General features: G+C 37.4%; 1 protein-coding gene across 1 annotated transcript in view; it reads left to right on the top strand.

Moving 5' to 3' along the window:
* LOC142353140 (uncharacterized) overlaps window positions 1-23284 on the top strand; it is a 169481-nt gene that overhangs the window by 77846 nt on the left and 68351 nt on the right. Inside the window, exons 6-8 of the mRNA XM_075405348.1 lie at window positions 1929-2033; window positions 16451-16616; window positions 17043-17297. Of these exons, the coding sequence (XP_075261463.1) occupies window positions 1935-2033; window positions 16451-16616; window positions 17043-17297 (520 nt within the window). The 5' untranslated portion in view covers window positions 1929-1934. The remainder of the gene's footprint in view (window positions 1-1928; window positions 2034-16450; window positions 16617-17042; window positions 17298-23284) is intronic.

The following is a 23284-nucleotide window of genomic DNA, read 5'->3' on the forward strand; positions in this document are numbered from 1 at the left end:
TTACTATCAAACTTGTGCTTTGAATATCCGTCTTTCTAAGGTTCACTTTAGAGTGATATTAGCGTCGCCAATTCAGCTTTAACTTATAAACTAGTATTTCGCTTAGCGAAAGTAGGCTTATTCTGGTATTGTGAAATTGAGTGATTCGCGGAACGAAATTCGGATTGAAAAGAGACAACTAAACTTGAATTCAGATTCGAGAAGAATGAATTAAATAAAACTACCAAATTGTGATTGAAACTTTGAAAGAAATGGGCTGCAATTTTTTGGCTTCTAAATTTTCTCAAAAGCGCTGAGTTTTTTCTACGGATGCGCTGAATTTGTGCTGAAATTTTGCCTGAAATGCGCTGAAATTTTTTTGTATCTAAAGTTTTCTCAAAAGCGCTGAATTTTTTCTATGGATTCGCTGAATTTGCGCTGAAACATTGTAGGAAATGCGCTGGAAAAAGTGCTTAAACTTTTGAAAGAAATGAGCTGAAAATGCGCTGAAATTTTGAATTTTTAGCGCCTTCTCTCCAATTCAGCGCATTTCAGCGCATTCAGCGGATTTCTTACATTATTTCAGCGCATTCATCGCATTTCTTACAAAAAACAATGCACTAAAACGGCGCTGACATCTCGACCCTGGACAGAAACTCCAGATGTAGTCCAGACCATCCCAGACAAAACATGTCTATCCCCAGAACCCTCCCAGACCGAAAGTACATTCGTCTAGACTTTCTTGCGTTCAAACACACCTCTGTCCAGACTTTCGTGCGTTCATTTTTCTCTCCAGACTGTTTAATTTTGAACGCACAACGTCCCCCTGGTGCGTTCGTTTTGGTCTGGACATATTGACTTTTGGTCTGGACCTGAACCTGGATTATCACAGCACGTTATTTGCTAGTGGGATGGGAGTAAAGTAATTGAGGGAGGAGGGAGGGGGGTGTCAATACAGAATAGATCCAGACAAAACGTTTAAAAATTAATTGCGACTAAATAAATTTTGATAGCTTTGAAAATAAATCGACGGTCGAGATCTTTCTAGCATCTAAGAGTCAACCTAATCAATTGAGACTGTCTTCCCGTCAAAATTGTCACTAATAGGAGTCGGGTAACATTATTCGGATTGGAAAGACCAATTTATTTTGCAATAATAATAAAAGGAAAGCCTGTTTCTACTCAGATTTTCCAAACAGTTTTGATCAAATATTACGATTTAGGGAAACTGAGAAAAGACTCCAGCTTATTGTGTAAGGAAATCAGGGGGAAAGTTAAAGTAAATCACATTTATTTAAAAGTCATTTCGCGAAAAAGGTCAATGCAGACAAGGAGACAGCGTCTAATGACATTTTTGCCCAAATCTAATGAAGAATTTACAGCGTACTTTTTAGTCGTGTTACCATACTCAGCAAATATCTTATTACTAAGTTTTTGTTCCTAAGAAGTAGTCCGGGTGGGGGTACCAGGCCTAAGCAACCTCTGATCAGACACAATCCAAACACTGGTTCAGATCTCACCCACACACCACACGTCCGACTTGTCCAGACGTAAAAGTGCGCTGGAAATCACTGCTAATGAGAAATTGGTTCGTTTTGAATTGCTCAATCTCAAAATAGAAGAAGGCTTAGACTTTTGTATCTCCAAACCCAAATTAATCACACTTCCGAAAGCTTCAAAAAACCTCTAATTACTCTCAAAAGTTGCAACGGAACTTGTTTCTGATCAGAAATACGTGCGCTCTAAACTGTCTCTGATCTGAATTCAGACCATTGAAAAGACTTTCAAGCGCTCCAAAAGAAAATCAGATGAAAAAATTTCAAGTTCTGCAAATTCAAATGAAAGTTTTCATATATCATATAGCAATGCAGTAATTTACACAATCTGAAAGTTGTGGTTTGGAAAAATATCATTTCCACTTTCTTCTACTTTTTCTTACCTTTCTTCAGAGTTCGATGGAATTGGAGCCTTTTGAGTACGACAGCTTGATCATGAACACAACATATGACAAATTTCTTCAATGGAAAGGAGCTGACAGCTTCCAGTCACTGAGGGTTAAAATACTTCTTTCTATTGAAAACATTGTTTTATGAATATAATTGTTGATATTTTTCAAAGTATATTCCTACCCCCGACCCGAGGCGTCCACCAGTCTTCCACCATTATTAGACGGGAATAAAGGTGTAAAGTCAATTCAACTCTTAACTGGCAAGAAAAAGAGTGTAAGAGTGTAATTTTAAGAAAGTAACACCTTTTTGTACAATCTTTACACTCTTTAGCTCACTCTTAATACACTTTTAAAAATAAACTATAATTACACTCTTTTGTCCACATTTTTTACACTGTTTTCCCTGGGTGAAGCCTCCCGCGAGATGTCTCAGTTCGTTCAAAGCCAAAAATTATGTATGATATCCACTGAGTATGTGAAAAATATTAAAAAGAGCCGGCTGGGCTGCATTATTTAAAAAAATACTCAGGAGACACCCGAAAAGAAAAAAATCAACAATTTTTTGCCAAAACATGTTTTCCATATTTTTTTTACCATTTTTCCATTGTTTCCTTCTATAAGCGGATTTTGAAATAAGGCATAGCGAGATCCAACAAATCGTCAATGCACCAATACCAACAATATCTAAATCTTTAAAAATTGATCAATACTGTAATTTGTTTAATTGATCCGAAAATCTGAGCGAACAATGGAAGATATTTGAAATAGGTGTTAAAATTTAGTATCTTAAGGTTCAAAAACCAATGGATTCTTACAAAGATAGCAAAAATCGCTGACAAGACATAGCGTAAATACAAATTAAAAAAATTAATCTAAAATCCGATTGCAAGAGCTTTACATGGTAGAAAACACGTCAAATGTTGCAAAAATTTTCTTTGTTCTAGAATGCTGCTATCAATAATTCAAAAACAAAAAACTTCAAATGGTTTATGAACTTTATCTAGCTTCTTTTCAAAAGCATATAGAATTTTTTTACTAAGATAACAAAATTTGCCTAAAAGAAATAACGACAAAACAAAGTAGTTAAAAAACTATTTCAAAAAAGGGTTGAAAAAATTTATTGTGGTTGGAAATAATGAAAGATTGGCGCTTCCAATTGGGGTTAGATGATGTAAAAGTGGGAAGAGAGTAACTTGTTGAGAGACGGTGAACTGCTGTAAGAGTGGGTAGTGCTGGTGAATTGCTGTATTTCACCGGGGGTATAATCATGTAAGAGCCGAGTTGTGATGGAAGGATTATTTAACGCAACGTCTAGCTCAAAACACTTACATCTTTCTTTTATCTTCAATGGAGTGCCATGACTGTAAAATGTTGTAAAAGTAAGGGCGGAAAAGATTTAAACCGTATTCTTACATTCTTGGCGGTTAAAGAAAGGATAAATGACTTTAGAGTCTGGGAGTAATTTCTCTATTATTCCCAAAGTCTTCTATCATTTTAGCTCTCTTGGCAGAAAAATAAAGATTAAAGAGTAGGGGTTAATTTGTCTTCTACTTCTAACTCTTACATCATTTTACCCCTCAGCAAAATGTCGCGCAAAAACATGAAAAAGTTTTGAGCTGCGATTTCCTAAAAAATCCGCCCATTGCAGCACTACATACATTTTTACGGGCGGAAAATTTGATCACGGAGTGATCTCAATCTTTGAAGCGAAAAGCCAATAAGAACTGGCAGAATCCTCGGCCGTATGCTTACTTGATGACAAGTTTTCATGACACTATCTAAAAATTAATATTTAGTGAAGCTTGAAACAGCGAATCTGCGAATTGTTATTTGAAAGAAAACAATCAACCCTGCACGAAAACGCAGATGCAGATAAAGATTCTTACAATGTTAACAAAAATCGCAAAATTTAATCTGAAATCCAATTGCAAAGCTTTACATGGCGGAAAACACGTCAAGTGTTGCAAAAATTTTCTTCGTTTTAGAATGCTGCTATCAAAATTTCAAAAACAAAAACTTCGATTGATTTAAGAATTTCACCTAGTTTCTATTCAAAAGCCTATAAATTTTTACTAAGATAACAAATTTGTCAACAAGAAATAACGACAAACCTAAGTAGTTATGAAACTACTTCAAAAAATGGATTGAAAAAACTTTATCGTGGTTGGATATAATGAAATATTTTGGGCGTCCAATTGGGGTTAGATGGTGTAAAATTGGCAAGAGGGTAAATTGTGGAGAGACGTTGAACTGCTGTAAGAATGGGCAGTTGCCAGTGTGTACTGCAGGTGAAAGGCTGTATTTGCCCGAGGTATAATTATGTAAGAGCCGGGTTGCGATGGAAGGATTATTTAACGCAAGATCTATCTCAAAACGCATTCATCTTTGTTTTATTTTCAATGGAGTGCCTTGGCTGTAAAATAATCTAAAGCTGAAGGCGTAAAAGATTTAACCAGTGCTCCTAATTTTTTTTGGCTGTCAACGAAAGGATAAATGACGTAGGAGTGTGGGAGTAATTTTTTTTATTATTCCCTAAATCTTCCATCACTTTAGCTCTCTTCACAGACAAACAAAGATGTAACAGTGGGGGGTTAATTTGTCTTCTACTTCTACTTCTAGTTCTTACATTATTTTATACCCCCTGCCCATTGCCGCGCAAAAACATAAAATTTTTGACCTGCAGTGCAGTTTCCTAAAAAATCCTCCCATGTTAGCGCCATATACAATTTTGCCTGCCAAACATTTGATCACGGGATTAACCTCATTGGCTGAAGCGAAATGCGAATCAGAAGTGGCAGAAGTAAGGTCCGGATGCTTATATGATGACAAGTTTTCATGACACTATCTAAAAATTAAGGTTTAGAGAAGCATGAAACAGCGAATGTTGAATTTTTATTTGAAAGAAAACAATCAATCGTGCACGAGTGCACGAAAACGCTTATACAGATTCTTACAAGGAATACTATAATTGCTGACAAGACATAACGTAAATACTATTTGTTTTTTTTTCAAAAAAATAATCTGAAATCCGATTGCAAGAGCTTTACCTGGCGGAAAACACATCAAGTGTTGCAAAAATTTTCTTCGTTCTAGAATGCTGATATCAATAATTCAAAAACAAAAAACTTCAAATGGTTTAAGAATTTCACCTAGTTTCTATACAAAAGCATATAAATTTTTACTAAGATAACAAAAGTTACCTACAAGAAACAACAACAGATCTGAGTGGTTAAAAAACTATTCCAAAATATTTGATCAAAAAAGCTTTATTGTGGTTGGAAACAATGAAAGATTTGGGCTTCTAATTGCGATTAGAGATGTAAAAGAGGGAGGAGGGTAACTTATTGAGAGACGGTGAACTGCTGTATGAGTGGGTAGTTGCCAGGGTGTGCTGCAGGTGGAATGCTGTATTCGCTCGGGGGTATAATTATGTAAGAGCCGGGTTGCGATGGAAAGATTATTTAACGCAAGATCTAGCCCAAACAAAACGCATTCATCTTTTTTATTTTCAATGGAGTGCCATGGCTGTAAAATGTTGTAAAAGTGAGGGCGTAAAAGATTTAACCCGCACTCTTACGTTTTAGGCTGTCAGAGAAAAGATAAATGACGTAAGATTCTGGGAGTAATTTCTCTATTATTCCCAAAGTCTTCCATCATTTTAACTCTCTTGACAGAAAAAAAAGATTAAAGAGTAGGGGGTTAATTTGTCTTCTATTTCTAACTATTACATCATTTTACCCTCCTCTGCCCATTGCCGCACAAAAACACGAAAATGTTTTTAGCTGCAATTTCCTAAAAAATCCTCCCAATTTCAGCGCCATATACATTTTACGGGCGAAAAAATTCATCACAGGAGTATCCTCATTCGTTGGATTGAAATGCGAATAAGAAGTGGCGGAATTCTTGTCCGTATGCTTAGTTGATGACAAGTTTTCATGACATTATCTAAAAATTAAGGCTAATTGAAGCATGAAACAGCGAATCTGCGAACTGTTATTTGAAAGAAAACAATCAATCGTGCACAAAAACGCAGATAAAATATATTTAAAAAAATTTTCTGTTCTCTTGCATAATATTTGTTCTCTTTCAAAAAACAAATTGCAGCCTTGCTGTTTCATAATTCACTAAACTATGATTTTCAGAAAGTGCCATGAAAGCTGGTGTCATCAATTAAGCATTTGAACTAGAATTCTGACCCCTCGTGTTCACAATTCACTGGTTACAGTTCATCGAAAGACGTTACCCCCCGGATGGAAATTTTCCACCCAGAAAAATTACTCCCAGACTCCACATCATTTTTCTCTTCTTTGACAGACAAAAAATATAAGAGAAGGAGTTAAATGTTTTAAGTTCTCACTTTTACATCATTTAACCCCCCCATGGCAGTACATTGCAGACAAAAAAGATGTAAGCGTTTTGAGATGGTATTTGCTAGAAAAAACTCCCTCCAATACAATCCCGCTCTTAAATGATTATACAACCTTGGCAACTCCACCCTTACGGCAATTCACCCCCTCTCAACAAGTTAGGCTCCCACACTTGCGTCTTTTTACTTTAATTGGAAGCCCTAATTTATCATTGTTTCAGCCCCCTCACACTAACACTGGCAATTTTGAACTCACAAACTCTGTACCCTCAAGCGGTTACTAGTAGCCTCCAGACCACAAAATATTTCCCAATTCTCGGCGGTCTATCTAAATTAATAATATTTGTTGCAATTATTACCCCCAAACAATTTACTCTTACATAATTTTACTCCCGCTTGGCAACCCAATTCGTACAAAATTTACACCTCTGAACAGATTACTCCGTCACTCTTACACTATTTTAAACCACATGGCCGCCCAAAATTTACACAGTTTTAACCTCTCTGAATAAATTCCCCCTAACTTTTATATCGTTTTACCTTCTTTGTGAGCCCAATTCTTAGGTTGCAGGGTAATCGCTAAAAAGTTCCTCCCATTGCAGCCAATTGACCCCCACCTACATAGAGTTTTTTTGCAACGGGTTAATTCATCAGCTGTCCTCCCATTGCAGCCCCTTACAGCCCACTCTCGCATAGAAATTCTGGTTATGGGGTGTATTTCCTCAAAGTTCTTCCCATTGCAGCCCATTGCCGCCCACTCTTTCATCGAAGTGTTGGTCAGGGGTATAATTTCTCAAAATCCCACCCATTGCAGTCCATTGAAGCCCACTCTTAAGTAGCTGTTTTGATCAAGGGCTTAATTACTCAAACGTCCTCACAATGCAGCTCCACTCTTACGTCATTTTACCCTAAGAGCAAACTTCCCCTCAATTTTACATCAATATACCTCACATAAACTAATTACCCCCCCCCCCCCTCTGACAACAAAATGGGAGTATCAGATGGGAGACATTCAACCCTGTTCATTCTATTCCAACAAGTGAAGCGAGGTTTTAAGATATACATTTTGGAAGCCTACCCAGACCTAGCTGCAAGCCATTATCATTACAGTGCACGCCTAATTACAAATTCAATCTGGTTTTGCCACTAGACAAGACTAATTTCAAGTCTTACAAGTCTCACAAGTCTTGGTCAAGTTTTAGATTCTCAACACTTGCAAGTTGATTCTCACGTCAAGACCAACTTTTTGAAAAGAATTTGTAACTGGTATACAGTGTCCTTGAAGTATACTGTATCAAGTGTCCTTGAAAACCGATACTAAATTACACTAGAGGATCCTCTGAGGCTTTACTTTCAGGTGTTTATGCGGCATTTTTGTTTCAACCTTTTTTCAGCCGCAGTTTTTAGATCGCTGAAATGTTGACAACACAACCGAAACAATTTTTAATTAAAGTGGCACTATTAGAGTAACTCAGCTTACCTGCAATCAGTTTTTTCACTAAAATGGTTGATCTCATCTGAAGCCTTCGTGGGCCCCAGTATTTAACCTAAAATCGACAGAAGGGATTCAAAACGAAAAACGAAATCTAGCATTATTTACAATATCTAAATGTCAACTAGCGAGGGAAACCTATCGTCCCACAGGTAGTATATTATAAATGTTCAACATATTTCAAATAATTATTGGTAACGTTTGCTCACCTGCTAAAGACAAAGAAAGCGTTACAACGCGCAGTTTGTTCCATAGGTTTCAAATCTGTCCGGTTCTTACATTTCTGCAGTTGACACTAAATTGCAGATTTTTGTTCTAATACTTGATTCTCAATTAGTCCAAATGACTGATTGTTCAGTTTTGCTGTTCAACAAAATTTTTCGATTTGAAAACGAAATAATCAGAAGTTAAACAAATCAAAATTTGCTTGAGTTGTTGTTAATTACTCATTTTTTAAACATAATTTAAGAATTCCCGCTCAATCAAATTGTAGCATTATAACTTGGCTAGAGTTTGGTCCAGCTTTAATCGGCTACATTTAGCATCTGATAAAAACGAAATCTCACATAATACAATCTAAAAACAATAAAATTTTTGCAAAAGCAAAGCTTGCAAATGTCTATTGGTTTCAATTTCAAATTATATTACGCTTCGTCAATTTCATTGAAAGGAAATGATTTCATGTTTTGCACAAAGAGCCTCTTACGTAGGAACTCTGTTCTTTCGAGAAAAAGTTTGAAACATCCAAATAGAATCCCTTTTCAACAATCCAGAGTTAACTTGTTCTGTACATTCAATAAGACGATTTACACAACAAGACACGATGAGAAATTTACCGCTCAAAAATTGTACATCAGAACTCATCTCATCTAGCTCCTGTGTGCTTCTCTTCCCGTAGTTCCTCATGTCAAAGCTACATCTCCTATTTGGAAAGGTGACAGAATGTGAACAATTTTTAATTCTTGACAGCATCGAACTGAAACTGCTTTCTTTGACTTAATTTGACACTTTTGGTACAACAATTGGTCAAATAGAGGAAAAAAATTTTCATGAGAAACCACGCTAAATCTTGTCAAGATCCTGGTAAGATCTCGTAAATGCTGCTGTGAAATCGAAAAAGAAATGTTTTTTTTTTTAAGTTTTCACTGTGATCCAGGGCAATCGAACCAAAATTTTGTCTTTTTGAGTGATTTTGGGAAGTAATTGAAGTATTTGTAGAAAAAAAAAGTAAAAATTGGAAAACCACGCAAGTTCCTGCCAAGATCCTGTAAACTCTCGTGTTGTTCTTGAAGAATCCAAGATCTTGCGTGGACTTGGAAATGGTATCGTTGAAATCCGAGATCATGCGTGGACTTGGCGTGGATGTCGTGGGTTCGAGCACTGGGTAGTTATCCAATTATCCCGGTAGCGGTTTCACATTTATAGGGAGTTTGCTTAGTATACAGAAGTGTAGTCAAATATTATGTGTCACTGGCAGGTTTTCGCCGACTCTGACGTGTCTTTGAACAAATATACTCAAGTCCCAAAAAGGTTGCAATTTTGCTTTGCTTATAATGAGGTTTTTGAGTTTCGCATTTACTCCATGCATTATAATCACTTAATGATAGTAATTTACTGAAAAAGTACGGTGACAAAATTGAACCAATCAAATTTACTCCGATAGGAAGTAGAATTGAATATTGTTTCTCATGATAATCTACTTTCACTGTCAGATTTGGACTTGAGCAGATTTGTTTCCTCTAGAAGCTTGGTTTTAACATCTTAAGCCCCGTTCTCATTCGCGAAAACACATTTATGACGGTAAAGCAGGAGTGAGCTTCTCTATTGGGCTCCTTTATAATCCATTGACCGTTAGAATCTCGATGTTTGAATTACAACGTCAGATTTGGACTACATCGATGGTGACTGGACCCAGTTAAAAATATCCTCACTTGTAGGTGTCTTCCATCAACCAAACCTTATTGCCTTCCTTAAGGTTCTCGTTCGCTGTAGACAGACTTTTTTTTACCGATTATTCAAGTCTGCCAAACCCTTTTGCAATATAACTCCCAAATAAGACTTCCATCAAAAAAAATGCCCAATACTAGAAAACATCTCTTGCTTAATCTCTTGCCTAACACTAGAAAACATTGCCGATCTGAAACTTCGAACCAATTATTCCCACATTCCATACTGAGTTGCTGCGGGTTAGTTAAATTGCATCTGACTGCTCGTTGAATTAGATGTTCTGATATTTGTCTGTTTTCCAACAAATGACAGATTTTTGTACTTGTTTTGACTCTTGTGCTTGTTAAAAATAGCTTAATTGCGTTCAGACAACTATCTGAGTCCAGCCTGGGTACCACTTCTATATGCACCGCTCTCGAAGTTAGACAAAAAAAAAGATAACGCTATTGCTTTTTGTTTACTCGCACAGTCTTCACCGTAACAGGACCAAAGTAGACAACTCCAGCATTTGTAACGATTTTGATTCATCTAACCGTTATTCCGGTATTTTGGCCTTTAATGGACTAATTGTTTGTTATCAGCATTTTTTCAGTAATGGACAAGTTCCTGATTGATCTCAGGGCATTCCGTATGCCTTGGGTTCAAGTTTTGTGCTGTAAAGTGTTTCTTGCATGCCCAGTGCCTTCGTCTTGATTGTTCTTGTGCCAGTTTTGCAAGAAGAACCCAACTGCATGTTTTGTCTAATGTAGCAAAATTGGAACTTTTGCACTATTGAACGCTTTTTCGCAAACTGTTTTTTGCCTATTCTGTCTTTGGCACCAAAAAATCCTTCTTTATCAAGGAAGGGAAAGAACTGTATGATTTTGTTGATCTTTGTTTTTTCTTTTCCATCTTTGAGAGACTCAATCTCTCCACCAAACTGTTCCTGCTTCGCTAATTTGAAAGTCTTTGCTTTTGCTTCTTGAATTTCATCAATGCTGATTACAGGTTTTGCTGACTTCGATGTTAACTAATTTTAGAGCTAAAAATCTAAGGGGGAATTATATAGAAGTGAAAATTATACCGATATCTTTGTAAATTGAACTTTAACTGTTCAGTTTTTGAACTTTTTTGTTGCTTTACAACCAATCCTTATCATTGACAACCAGAAACAGGGTTTTTGGTAGATACCCCGCTTGATGTAAATAACTCACAAGGAGACAATGAAATAATTTTTTTTCGAGTTTCTTGTTCTAATTTATTTCTGTCGGCTAAAAATTGAAAACAAACATTTTCATTGAGTTTAACCGTATTTATTCAGACTAACGAAAAAGTACTGTTCCGTTAAAAAATTACAGGAAAGAAATAAGAAGACAAAATTTATGCTAATCAACGCATAAGTAATCCAATTCTGGTAACACGAATGCCCTTGTATTCAAAAGCCTGTCAAAGCTTCTGAAATGTTTCAACTGAATAACAGCTACCTTTCAATCAGCATGTCTCATACAGGCTGGTTGGGACTCTTATCCTCATCTGAGAAAAAAAGATCGGTTCACTTGCTCTGGCCAGTCACTTTTAAGTCGGTTCAGTGAGGCCGGTCAGTTTGCCACTCAGTTCCCTTCAGTTCTTTAATGCTCATTGCTCTGGTGCCAGTGTCCGCTGGTTCGTTGATACCGTTTACAACTCAACTTTTTGAAGCCTTAGTTGCATCCAGTATTTCAGCCCCTAATTTGGCCACAAACAATTGTTGTTCATGATGGGATTTCTCTATCCACTAAACTGTAGTACTCTCGTAGACTTTGACCAAAATTTACACATCTGCATCTTCGATTCGATTTTGTTTTTCGGACGGCCATGAATTTCGCCTACAAGTCTAAACGCGGTGCTGAAATACTTCTCAATGGTTCGATTCGGCATTTTTCACTAACGAATCGTATTTCAACTTTCTTCTGCTGGTTCTGCTCAGTTGAATGCTATATGGTAAATTGCTGTCCATTGTTGTTCAAGCGAAGAAAACCCCTGCGTATAAGCTTCCACTTCGGCTGGTTTCCTGTTTCTTTTAATTTCATGTTTTCTGGAACTGCTTCGATTGCTGCAGTTCAATTTGTTGCTGATCACTTTTTTTCATTTTAAAATTATGTTACGAGAGAAAGTTTTGCAAGTAATCAAAGACAAGGAACAGCTTCGTGTTGGATCTCTACCGATTTGGTGAAATTTTCCTTGTAGATGTTGTTTTGGATAGCATTTGCTGTGCTGCATTTAGTTTTATGTCTTCAGTATCGATTACAACTAGCGCAAGAACCTGGTTTGCATAAACTAAAGAGCTCATCGCTCCAAATGCGTGCCACTGGTCTTTGTTTGCTTCAATAGACTCAATAGTTTGGACGCCATAGAAACCTCAAGCTACACCTGACCAAATTAGGGGATTTTCATTAGCAGAGGCATCAACTCCCTGATGGCTGATAGAGCAAATGTTCCTTCACTGAAACGGAATATCGTTCCAATTAACCCATGCTGTAGATCAGCTCCCGCTGGGCTTAATCTTTAAACATTGATGCTGCATTGCAAAGACTTCTCACGATTACAGGCTTTTTCGTGAAGCTGCGAGACATATAGGAATCGTCTGGTATCTTTATAAATCCTTTTAAACATCTGTATTTACTGATTGTTGAAACAAACTCTTCAAGTTCGGTTCTCTTTTAAATTTTGCCGCAATGAGTGAAGCTGATCGTAATGAGCTGAGCTGTAATTGTTCCGTAAGTTGTGCACTGGTAAACAAACCAACATGCCAACTTCATACCGCTTGTCTGTAAACTTAGTGCTGTACTTTAGCATCTTCTGAGCCTGCAGTTCCTTTATTGACTGGCTGATAATGTCGATTTTGAAGCCATAGATTTCAATATCCCACGAAGTGAGTATATCCTTAGACACTTTGACATTTTTTTGTGAAGACAAAACGAAAAATATTTTTATCTTCTCCCATTATATGTCCACGTACTACCTAAACAAACTCTGTTAGAACGGTGCAAATTTCAATTCATGCTCCTAGCTTGCAGGCCAATGGGCGTTGTAGCTTAATTGTCTTGAACAATGTTGATGATGATAACGTCCATCCCGTTGAAGCCTTCTGTGGCGAGGAACTTTTCTAAAGAAACATTTTCTGTCTTCAGATTCTTCACTCCATGAATGCAGCGTTACATCGAAGCCTTTGGTTTGTAATATCTCTCGGACACTTTGATCGCTGAATGAAACCGTCGATCCACTATCAGGGAAAACATAGGTGCTGAACCCGATGCCACCTCTCAGCCATCGAGACAGCAATTATCTAAGAAAACGCGTAACCCCGTTACTTTGCGTAACTGTTGCAGTGCTTACGTTAACTGAGTAGCTGCCATCGGCCATTTGTATTTCTGAGTGCAACAATCGGTTTTGCAATTGTTCTTCTCAAAAATCCATTTAAACTTTTCGCATTGACTTTACGTTCTTTGATTGCAAACCCAGATATCCCTAAAATAAGAGTTGCTTCCTCACTGCAACATACCGATCAGTCACTCATGTTTTGTACTTTGGACAATCCGAACTTTTGAGAGTTCAATGAATTAGTGGGCAGTGATTGTTTTGCGTTTTCTTCGTTTCTCTAAAATTCAAACTTGCACCGAAATTGGAGGTCTTTGGGAAGCGTTTGTATTTATTCACGCTTCTTCAGCCTTTAACATCGTTTTGCTTCACCTTGTAATCTAAAACCCTATATGAACAAATTTTATTTTAGACAGCCGTTCGTCAAACATAATTAACGAAGTCAATTTTATTTATTATTAACATAGTTCTTCTTCTTCTTCTTCTTGAGAACTTGAGGTAGTTAATCAACTCCCTGTAACACCGCTGAGCTTGAATGCAGATTAACTCATTGTCATTACTCTTTGAGCACTTTCACAATGAAAACTGTTACTGAGATTAGATCTGACCCTTGTTGTTGTGAAATTTAACTTCAATTGCCTTGTGGAGAATCTAAAGCTGTGCATTATTGATCACATGAGGTCTTCAAATTTTCTCACAATATTGTTCCGAGCAGCAAAAAATATATTTGCAGATTACCCCACATCAGATTTTGTTGATTTTGTCCTGCCTCTCTGTTTAGCCTTAGATGTATACTTTAGATAGATCATATTCACTGAGTATTCATCCTTTCGAGAGGGTCTCCATGGACTTTTCGAGGGCAATTCGAAATTTTTTAACATCAAATATTATGTTATTGCAAACTGAATATCCGCTGGCGTATCGTAAACCCGCAGTAAGAGAAGTGTCTCACTCTTTAAAGCTTGATGATCGATCGCGTGAGCTTCGTTATTGTGGAAAATGGCTAGACATCTGCAGTTGAGCGAGCAGTTGATCGATCTGGTATTAGAAGGTTGTCAATTCTACAGACCCAATGTGAGACGTCTCTCGTTATAGGTGCCGGTTGAAACGTGACTTTTTCCGAGCACTGGTTAATTGAGTGCGAACATAATCTTTTTTATGCTGTCCTGTTCAAGTTGCGCTATAGGTCATTTTTATATTCCAGATGTTGATATTTTGTTATGAGTTCCTTTATTTGCAGTTCTATCTTGATTTATTCGTTCTTCACGCCGTTGCGTTGCTCAGAACGTTTTGGAAACAACATCCGTATGTTCACTACTTTCTGTTGCTCGATGTTGTATCATAAGAGCAACTGAGTCGTCTGCTGGCTAGTTGTTGTTACCCTCGTTTTTAATAACTGCTCGAATTGCATTGCTTTGTTCTGATTTTATTTCTGGCTACATGCCTTTTCTTGTATATGCAAGCCAACAAATGTCAAAACCTGCTTTGTACTACCTTAACTGTTTCAGATGTTCTTCAACAAGTTTTCCTGGACAGGATACATGCTTGTTTCAAGTTGCAGTTGCTTTGAGTACTTCTTTAATAGAAAATGGACAATTTTCTGGTATTGAGGTTTTTTTGGTGTTGATCTTCAGTTTTTCGGTAGACAATTTTTTTCAGTGTTAACCTGTTCCGTAAAATACTGAAACTTCTTGTGTTCTTGGATTCATGCGGGCTGATACTATAGTGGCGCTCTACAGATTCTGCTGGTTAAACTTGAATTACCTCGATACTTTTCCTTTTTGATTTGCATATTTCCTTTAAGCAGGAGTTTCCCTTCAAGTAATTTTTTGAATTGCACTTTCCATTTCGCCCAATGTCAGGCTGACATTCAGAAGTGCTTTCATTGACTTAGTTTCATTTTACTTCAAATTTCTCTCGTTACCCTAGTCGAGACCTAGAATTATTAAAAGACCGTCCTCGACAGATTTAAGGTACGACAAGACTGTCCTCGACAGATATTGGGTATGAAAAGAATTTGTCTGGACCCGATGTGATGTCCTAGATTTTTGTTGGAACTAAACCACACGTCCTGGAATTTGGTTCGACAATAAATGTGTGCTGGAAATTGGCCGGACAATAAATCATGTCCTGGAATTACGCTCGCGACCATTATATTGACTTGTTTTCATTTTCCTTTATAGTTAAGGACGTGCAGCGCAATTGGTTAAGCTTTGGTTAAGATTGGAGAAGGTCACGAGGTCGAACCCAGATGTTTTCGGAACTTTTTAGTTTGCCTCATTTTTGCATATGAAAAGAGTTTGGCTGGAATTATGGACAAAATTAGCCTCGAATTTAACTAGGGTCCTCGACCGTGTAATATAATTCAATATTTACCCCCCCCACTTGGAGTTAATAGGTCTTTTCATAAGTTCGAGGTCTCGACTAGGGTAATTAGGTGACTAAGAGTATTATCTATATTCTATCAAGAAAATAAACAAAATGAACATTAGGCACCACAAAAAAACGCTTAATCATACTCTTGCATTTGATCGTTTGCCCGATAACAATTACAGATACAATAGAACTAAGCTCATGATTATGATTATGACTTACTTAGCAAAAACTAAATTATATAACTTTCAACATGCGCACAATGCTCTTTTAAATCTGCTATGACTGTAGCTTTTGGGATCATATTGCGTTTTTCTGTCTCATGCAGAAAAATTACGATAATCTCACTGGTTTATTAAAGAATACTAAGTTAGTGCCCGGGTCGAGGTTTTTGGGTAAATTTACGTAAGAAATGCGGTGAATGCGGTGAATTTTTATAAGAAATGCGGTGATTGCGGTGAATGCGGTGAAAATAAATATTTCAGCGCATTTCACCGCATTTCTTACATAAATTCACCGCAAAATTCACCGCATTTCTTACAAAAATTCACCGCATCAACTTTTGTGGCAAAATAATGTAAGAAATGCGGTGAAAGCGGTGAATGCGGTGAAAAAAAATAATTCACCACATTTCACCGCATTTCTTAAAAAAATTCACCGCCAAATTCACCGCATATGATTCCAAAGTTAACTCAATCTGATTTAAATTCACAAGGAATTCCAAAGATGGTAGTGACAGTTGGCGCAGAGGACTAAGCAGTGGAAAGTATGCAGGAGGTCAAGGGTTCGATCCCGTGTGGGGACCATTCTTTTTTGTAAGAATACTGAAAACGCGGTGAAAATAAATAATTCACCGCGATTCACCGCATTCACCGCAAAAAGATGTAAGAAATATGCGGTGAAAATTATTTTTTTTCACCGCATTTCACCGCATTTCTTACGAAAATTCACCGCCAAACCTCGACCCGGGTGGATGATGTTTCCAAAGCAATAATTTTTTTAAGTGCAGACTTTCATCCAGATCAAAATCTTGTGTGAATACGAAGTGAAGAGTTTGAGTGAGGACGAATGGAAATGTGTCGGCAAAAATGTATCTGGCAACTATCATCTGTGGGGATCTAGTGTGTACTACAAGAAGAGTGACTTCATTTCAAGCAATTTTCGGGAACGAATGCGTAAGCTGAAACACAATCATGTGATTCGCTAATCATAATTCCTATTGGGAGACACAAATTTTGGTGCATCGTTTCCCGGAAATTCAATATCTACCAATACTATTCCCAACGGTACAATTGCCTATTCGAACATTTCCCCCTTTTTGTAAGTTTCTTAGACTTTCCGCTTTCCTCAGAACCCCATCGGAAATCCAATTGTGATAATTTCTGTGAAAACCCAACGGCACTCTTTCCCATTCCACAAAATTCCATTTGTTTTTGTCCACCCTGAAATCCCATCGGGGTGCTCCTTTTTCCGACAGAAGTTGCTTTATCTTCTTATACTTGTTGCAAATCTACACATTTTACCACTTGAATTTCCCGTCAGAATTGAAAGAAAAAAATGATATTATGCCAAGATTTTCGGGAAATAATTGCGTTTTTCAGGCGTCTGTTATCGTTCCGACTGCTTCGCTAACACAGAAGGCCATCGAGCAATCATCAACTCAAAAGAAGAGGAAACCTTCATTTTGGAACAGATTGAAGACATTTTCTTGGAAATTGGCCTCTCAGGTTACACTAGTTTGGAAAATGATGATCTGTCTTGGGATAACAATGCCAACGGGATTCCGCCCGAACAGTTGAGATGGTATTATGGGAAGCCGCGATCGAGCCAGCCTAATTGCTTAGCTGCTGATTCTTGTAAGTTTCCAGATCAAGGTTTTTTCAAAAAAAATCTAAGATCAGCGGTGAAAAAATTTATATTTCACCGCAACTTTCAACATTAAATGATGTGACAAACAGTGAATTTTCGTCAATTTTTTGGTACCAAAAAATTTGGTACCGAAATTTGGTACCAGTCACTTCTTAATTCAATTGTGCCACCAGTAACCTTCTTGAAGCATTTTTTTAGTTAAAATCACATTCACTGTACTTTATGGAAAACTCATGTGGTGAATTGTATGAGTTCACATATGAACAATGAATGAATGTTCATTTTCTCCACCTCAGCAAACAAAAAATTATTTTAATCACTATCAACAGGAAACGGTGATAAAAAATTACCGCTGAAAACCACATATCTTGCAAAAAATGACAACAAACAAATTTTTCGGCTATTCTTTAATGAATGAATTGACGTAAGATATGCAGTTTTATCAGTGAAAGTGTTTTTTTTTCACTGCTTTCATCGCATTCAGAGCTAAAAGCTGCAAATCTTGAGTTCATTCGTTGTATTCACCGTAATTCTTAAATTTTGAGCAATTTTTAGCGTTGACACCTCGACCCGGTTCCTTTTGCTTCTCGACAGCTCAAGAAATATATGAATCAATGGAACCCCTCCATAAAGGAGATGTCAGAGTTAAAAACCTGTTAAAAAGTGATAACAGCGACGACCTGAATGAAAAAACTTACGATACGCCCTCAAAGCGGTGAATGAGATGAAAAATTTTTGCAACGTCAAGAACCAAAAAAGTACAAAAAAACTCATTGCCAAAGTTGACGAATGTCTTACATAATATCGTCATAAAGTTATTCTCAGGAAATATCAGTTTTCGCTAACTATAGTTAGGCTAAACAAAAAAATCAACAGGCCTATTCGACCCTATAGTGCAACGCATCTGATTTAAAACCCAAACATAAAGCTGCAAAATATGGGACATTTAATGATGGAAAAAATATGAGACTCCTAAGAAAGTGGTCGCAGGTTCAAACTTATTGATGAGATTCAAACCTGTTTTTTGGATCTATTGATAATATGGCCGCTATCAGCGTGTGTTTGTAATTAGTTTGTTGTTCTAAATTATAATTGTTGAGCGACTTTTGGCTTCACCTTCGATAATTTTTGAACAAATGTGTTCGCTTATCTAATTTTTACTTCTTTCTGAGAGCAAATCATCTCTATACATATCACATAAAATAGCTAACAGAATAATAGTTTGACTTGATGATTCTGAAATGCCGCTTCTCTCTTTTTCATTTCTCTTGAGCACCAAATAGCATATTTCGACACTCTCCGTATAAATCTAGATCATTAACCGTCAACGGACGAGTGAAATCAAAAAATAGGGTTTTGCTTCACATTGATACAAGATCTTATCGCAATCATATCGCGTTTCCAATACGCAACACAGGTACAGCATTCAACACAACTTTCGTGAAGATTATCAGATTGCGCAGTCAGCAATGAAAGAGCGCGGACTTCTCTGAATTGAATCATTCTGGGAGAAGACAACTCTGGAACTCCCTTTGTATTGGGAGGAAGGCTGTCGTATAATCCTGAGTTAAAATCCTGAATTTAGCAAATTTAACTCAGGAAGCAATTTCACTTCACCTCCTTCGCGGAGCAACCCCAGAAAAATTACGCTGCCTTTAGAGCAAATTTATGAAGAGGATGTAAAAAAAATACAGCTCAAACTGAAAAAATCAGGACTTGAACAGACCAATTAAACAATAACTGTCTAAACAAGTCTCAAAAAGTTTAGGCAGTAAAGATCTTTTGTGGGGACCGACCATGGAAAGTTCGTGATATTCAAGCTGTCTCGTTGTCCTATCTCAGCATTCTCCTATTCCAAGGAAGGAGAATTTTTTTATATGAAATTGCTAGATATGAAAATTGATAAAATATTGGCACGTGACCTGTTGACTATCTTTGATACAATATTTATTGATGATTATAACCTAATTTTTGACAGATTTTCATTTCTGATACAATAATACTTAAAAGTGAACCCGTGTGTAAATTCTACAATTCCTGGGGTGGTTTCCACTCAATTTTGATTTGGGAAGCCATGGAGAAAACACTCTACAAGATGTTTTCATCGCAAATTGGCTGGAGCTAAGGATTCAACAGGTGCTCTTGAAAAAAAAATGCGCCGAAATGGATTCTGAAGTTCGCATTTAACATTGACGTCGGACCAAAAGCACCTCAACTTTCCGGTGAATCCTCCTACGCTGTATGCAGTACAAGCAACACAATTCGCTCAGTAAACGACCAACAAAGCAATCGTAACACTTATCCAGGCTAACAACAACAAAACCAACAGAACGGAAGACAATGGACTACAGACTGTCCAAACTCTGGAACTGCCTGGTCCTCAATTCATCGTCAGCCATGTCCAGCTCCTGCTAAAATGGACAAAAATTTCGGGACAAAAATTGTTGATAATACGTAATCAGACGTCGCCAAGCGGCCACAGAAGACCAAAATGAAAGGTTGCCCGGGTCGAATTTTTCCGCCCAATTTTATGTATAAGTGGGGCTGCAATGGGAGTATTTTTTTAGGAAAATGCAGCAAAAACACTTACATCTTTTTGGGCTGCATTGGGCTTCTAAAGGGAGTAAATTGTTGTAAGAGTGAGAGGGTAAAAAACAAATTAACCCCCACTCTTACATCTCTTTGGTCTGTCAAGGGGGTAAAATGATGTAAGAGTTCGGGGATAATTTCGCCATTACCCCAACTCTTACATAATTTTACCCCCTTGACAGACCAAAAAGATGTAGGTTTGGAGGTAGTTTACCCCCTCACTCTTACACTATTTTACCCTCGTAGCCTAATGCAGCCCAAAAGACGTAAGAGTTTTGAGCTGCATTTTCCTAACAAATCCTCCCGTTGCAGCCCCACTCTTACATCATTTTACCCCCTCTGAACAAATAACCCAATCACTCTTACACCATCAGCCCATTGCAGCCCACTTTTACAAGGCAATTTTTGTCAGGGGATGTAATTCCTCGTAAATCTTCCAATTTCAGCCCAATGCAGCCCCCTCTTACATGTCAATTTTAGTCAGGGGATGTATTTCCTCAAAAATCCTCCCATTGCAGCCCCCTGCAGCCCACTCTTACATGGCAATTTTGATTAGGAGGGTAATTCTTCAAAACTCCTCCCATTGCAGCCCAACTCTTACATCATTTTACCCCCTCTGAACAAAATACCCCCACACTCTTACATCAATTTACCCCCGATAGACAAATTACCCCCTTCTTTCTTTCACAATGGGAGGATTTTAGGGAGGACATTCGACCCCGGTGATGAAGAATCACATTGTATTTGGAACAAACTAGGATTTCGACTAAAAACATGCTGAAGATTATTGTGTCCCGTTGGTTTGAAATACATCACAAAATAGAAAACACGTAAATCTTCAGATCCACATCGCTAAAGTTTGCTGTAAAATTTTAGTGGATTCAGATAGCATTTGCACCATTGTTTAGGATAACTTGGCCTAAAGTCATAACCATTTTAGGCAAAAAAAGTTATTGGTCAACGTACTTAGATGTGAAAAACTTGACAAGTTTTTTGATTGCCAATTAACACTTCAGTGACATGTATTGATTGGAGCGCAAAAATGTCAAAATAATTTGTTGAAGGCGGCCACTGTACTCTCATTGGCTGGGATCTAACTGTTATACTGAACGTCCCTAAACGTCAGGTCAAAGGCAGCCCATTTGTATTTCAGTACGAGTGGATATACAGACTTACTGCCTTTAGACAGTGTTCCTTGTTGTTCAGGATACAATCGCTCAGTTCTTTGACTTTTGGTATAATATTGTTGATTGTCACCTTTCTTTGGCTACCAATAAGCGGAGTATTTTGCACTGATGAAATTCCTGGAAATTTAGGACAGCTAAGAAAGCGGTGAGAGGATCGAGCCTGTTGATGAGATTAAAATCTGTTTTGTGTACTTTTATCTGTTGATAAATTGACCAATGTGGTTTGTAAATAATAAGCTGTTCTAAATTTTAATTGTTGTGCGACCATTGTTGTGATAGTTTTTGAACGGATGTGTTTGCGGATCTAATTTTTACTCCTGTCTGAGAGCAAGTCATCTCTTACACATCCAATAAGCGAGCTAACATAATCAAAGCTTGACTTGGTCATTTTGAAATACCGTTTCTCTTTCTGAATTCTCTTGAGGTCAAAATAGCATATTTCAACACTATTTGTATGAATTTAGATCATTAGCAGTCAACGGAAGACTGAAATGGAAAAAAATGAGCTTTTGCTTCACATTGATTCAAGATCTTATCGCAATTGCTACTTGTTTTCTATACGCAACACAGCTGCAGCATTCAACACAACTCTCGTGAAGAATATCAGATTGTGCAGTCAGCAATGGAAGAGCCCGCACTTCTGTGAATTGACCCATTTTGGGAGAAGTCAATTATGGAACTCCCTTTGTGTTGAGAAGGCTGCCGTATAATCCTGAAGTTATCAAATTTAACAGAGGAAACGATATCCATTGACCTCCTTCCAAGAGCATTCCGGGGAAAAATTACATTGTCTTAAGAGTTAATTGGGTAAGAAGAAGTAGCGAAAAGAACGACTGGAACTGTAAAATTCAGGAGATGAGCAGAACAATTGAATAACAACTGGCTCATCAAGTCTGAAAAAGTTTAGGCAGTAGGGATCTTGTGTGGGAACTTACCTTGGAAAGTTTGTGATAACCAAGCTCTCTCAATGTTCTATCACAGATTTTGTCTATGAAGCAAACTAGAATTTCGACTAAGAACATTCAGAAGATTATTGTTTCCCGTTGGTTTGAAATACATCACAAAACACAGAACACGTAAATCTTCAAATGCACATTGCTAAAATTTGCTGTAAAATTTTAGCGGATTCAAATATCATTTGTACCATTGTTTAGGAAAAGTTGGCAAAAGCCATATTTGTAATTTTAGACAAAACTATTTTATTTAAAACCATTTTAGACAAAAAAGTTATTGGCCAACGTACTTACTTAGAGGTGAAAGACTTGACAAGTTTTTTGATTGACAATTAACACGCCAATGATATGTATTGATTGGAGCACAAAAAAGTCACATTAACTTGTCATTCCTGGATGACTGTCATCTCCTCGGCAGGGTTCTAAATGCTAAACCGGGACCCTAAACGTCAAGGCAAAGACAACACGGTTTTATTTAAGTACGACTTATTGCCTTTAGTCAGTGCTTCTTTGTTGTTCAGGGCACACTTCTGCTCACTTCTTTTACTTTTTGTATAGTATTATTGAATGTCAGCTTTCGCGGGCTACCGCTGAGCGGAGTACTTTGCACTGATGAAATTCCTGGAAAAGTTTGCGTGAGGATTGAGGGTCATTGATGTGAGGTCTATGCTCTTTCAAAAGTGATACTTTTTGTTGTAGTTTTGACGACATGGAAGTTAAAATCATGTTTAATTTTTTTCGAAACAACTGACTTTTCATTGCCGTCCGAGTGCAACTTTTCGCTGGATTGATTTTAGCTAAAAAGCGCTGATTTGAAATGACATTTTTGACTTCGTGGTGTCCTAATTGGCGCGAAATTAGCAAGTTTTCAGTGATTTTTTTTGCGGTACAATGTCATTTGCGACATCGGGTCGAATATGCTCCCTAAAAACCTCCCATTTTGTTGTAAGAGTAGGGGGGGGGGGGTAATTTGTCTATGGGGGGGGGGGGTGAATTGATGTAAGGGTGTGGGGGTAATTTGTTCAGAGGGGGTAAAATGATGTAAGAGTTGGACTGCAGTGGGAGGACTTTTGAGGAATTTACTCCCTGACTAAAATTGCCATGTAAGAGTGGGCTGCAATAGGCTGCAGTGGTAAGACTTTTGAGGAATTATCCCCCTGACTAAAAATGCCATGTAAGAGTGGATTGCAGTGGGAGGACTTTTGAGGAATTATCCCCTCTGACTAAAAAATGCCATGTAAGAGT

Source organism: Convolutriloba macropyga, chromosome 14 (assembly GCF_964194025.1).
Source record: "Convolutriloba macropyga chromosome 14, txConMacr16.3, whole genome shotgun sequence".
Classification (NCBI taxonomy): Eukaryota; Metazoa; Xenacoelomorpha; order Acoela; family Convolutidae; genus Convolutriloba; species Convolutriloba macropyga.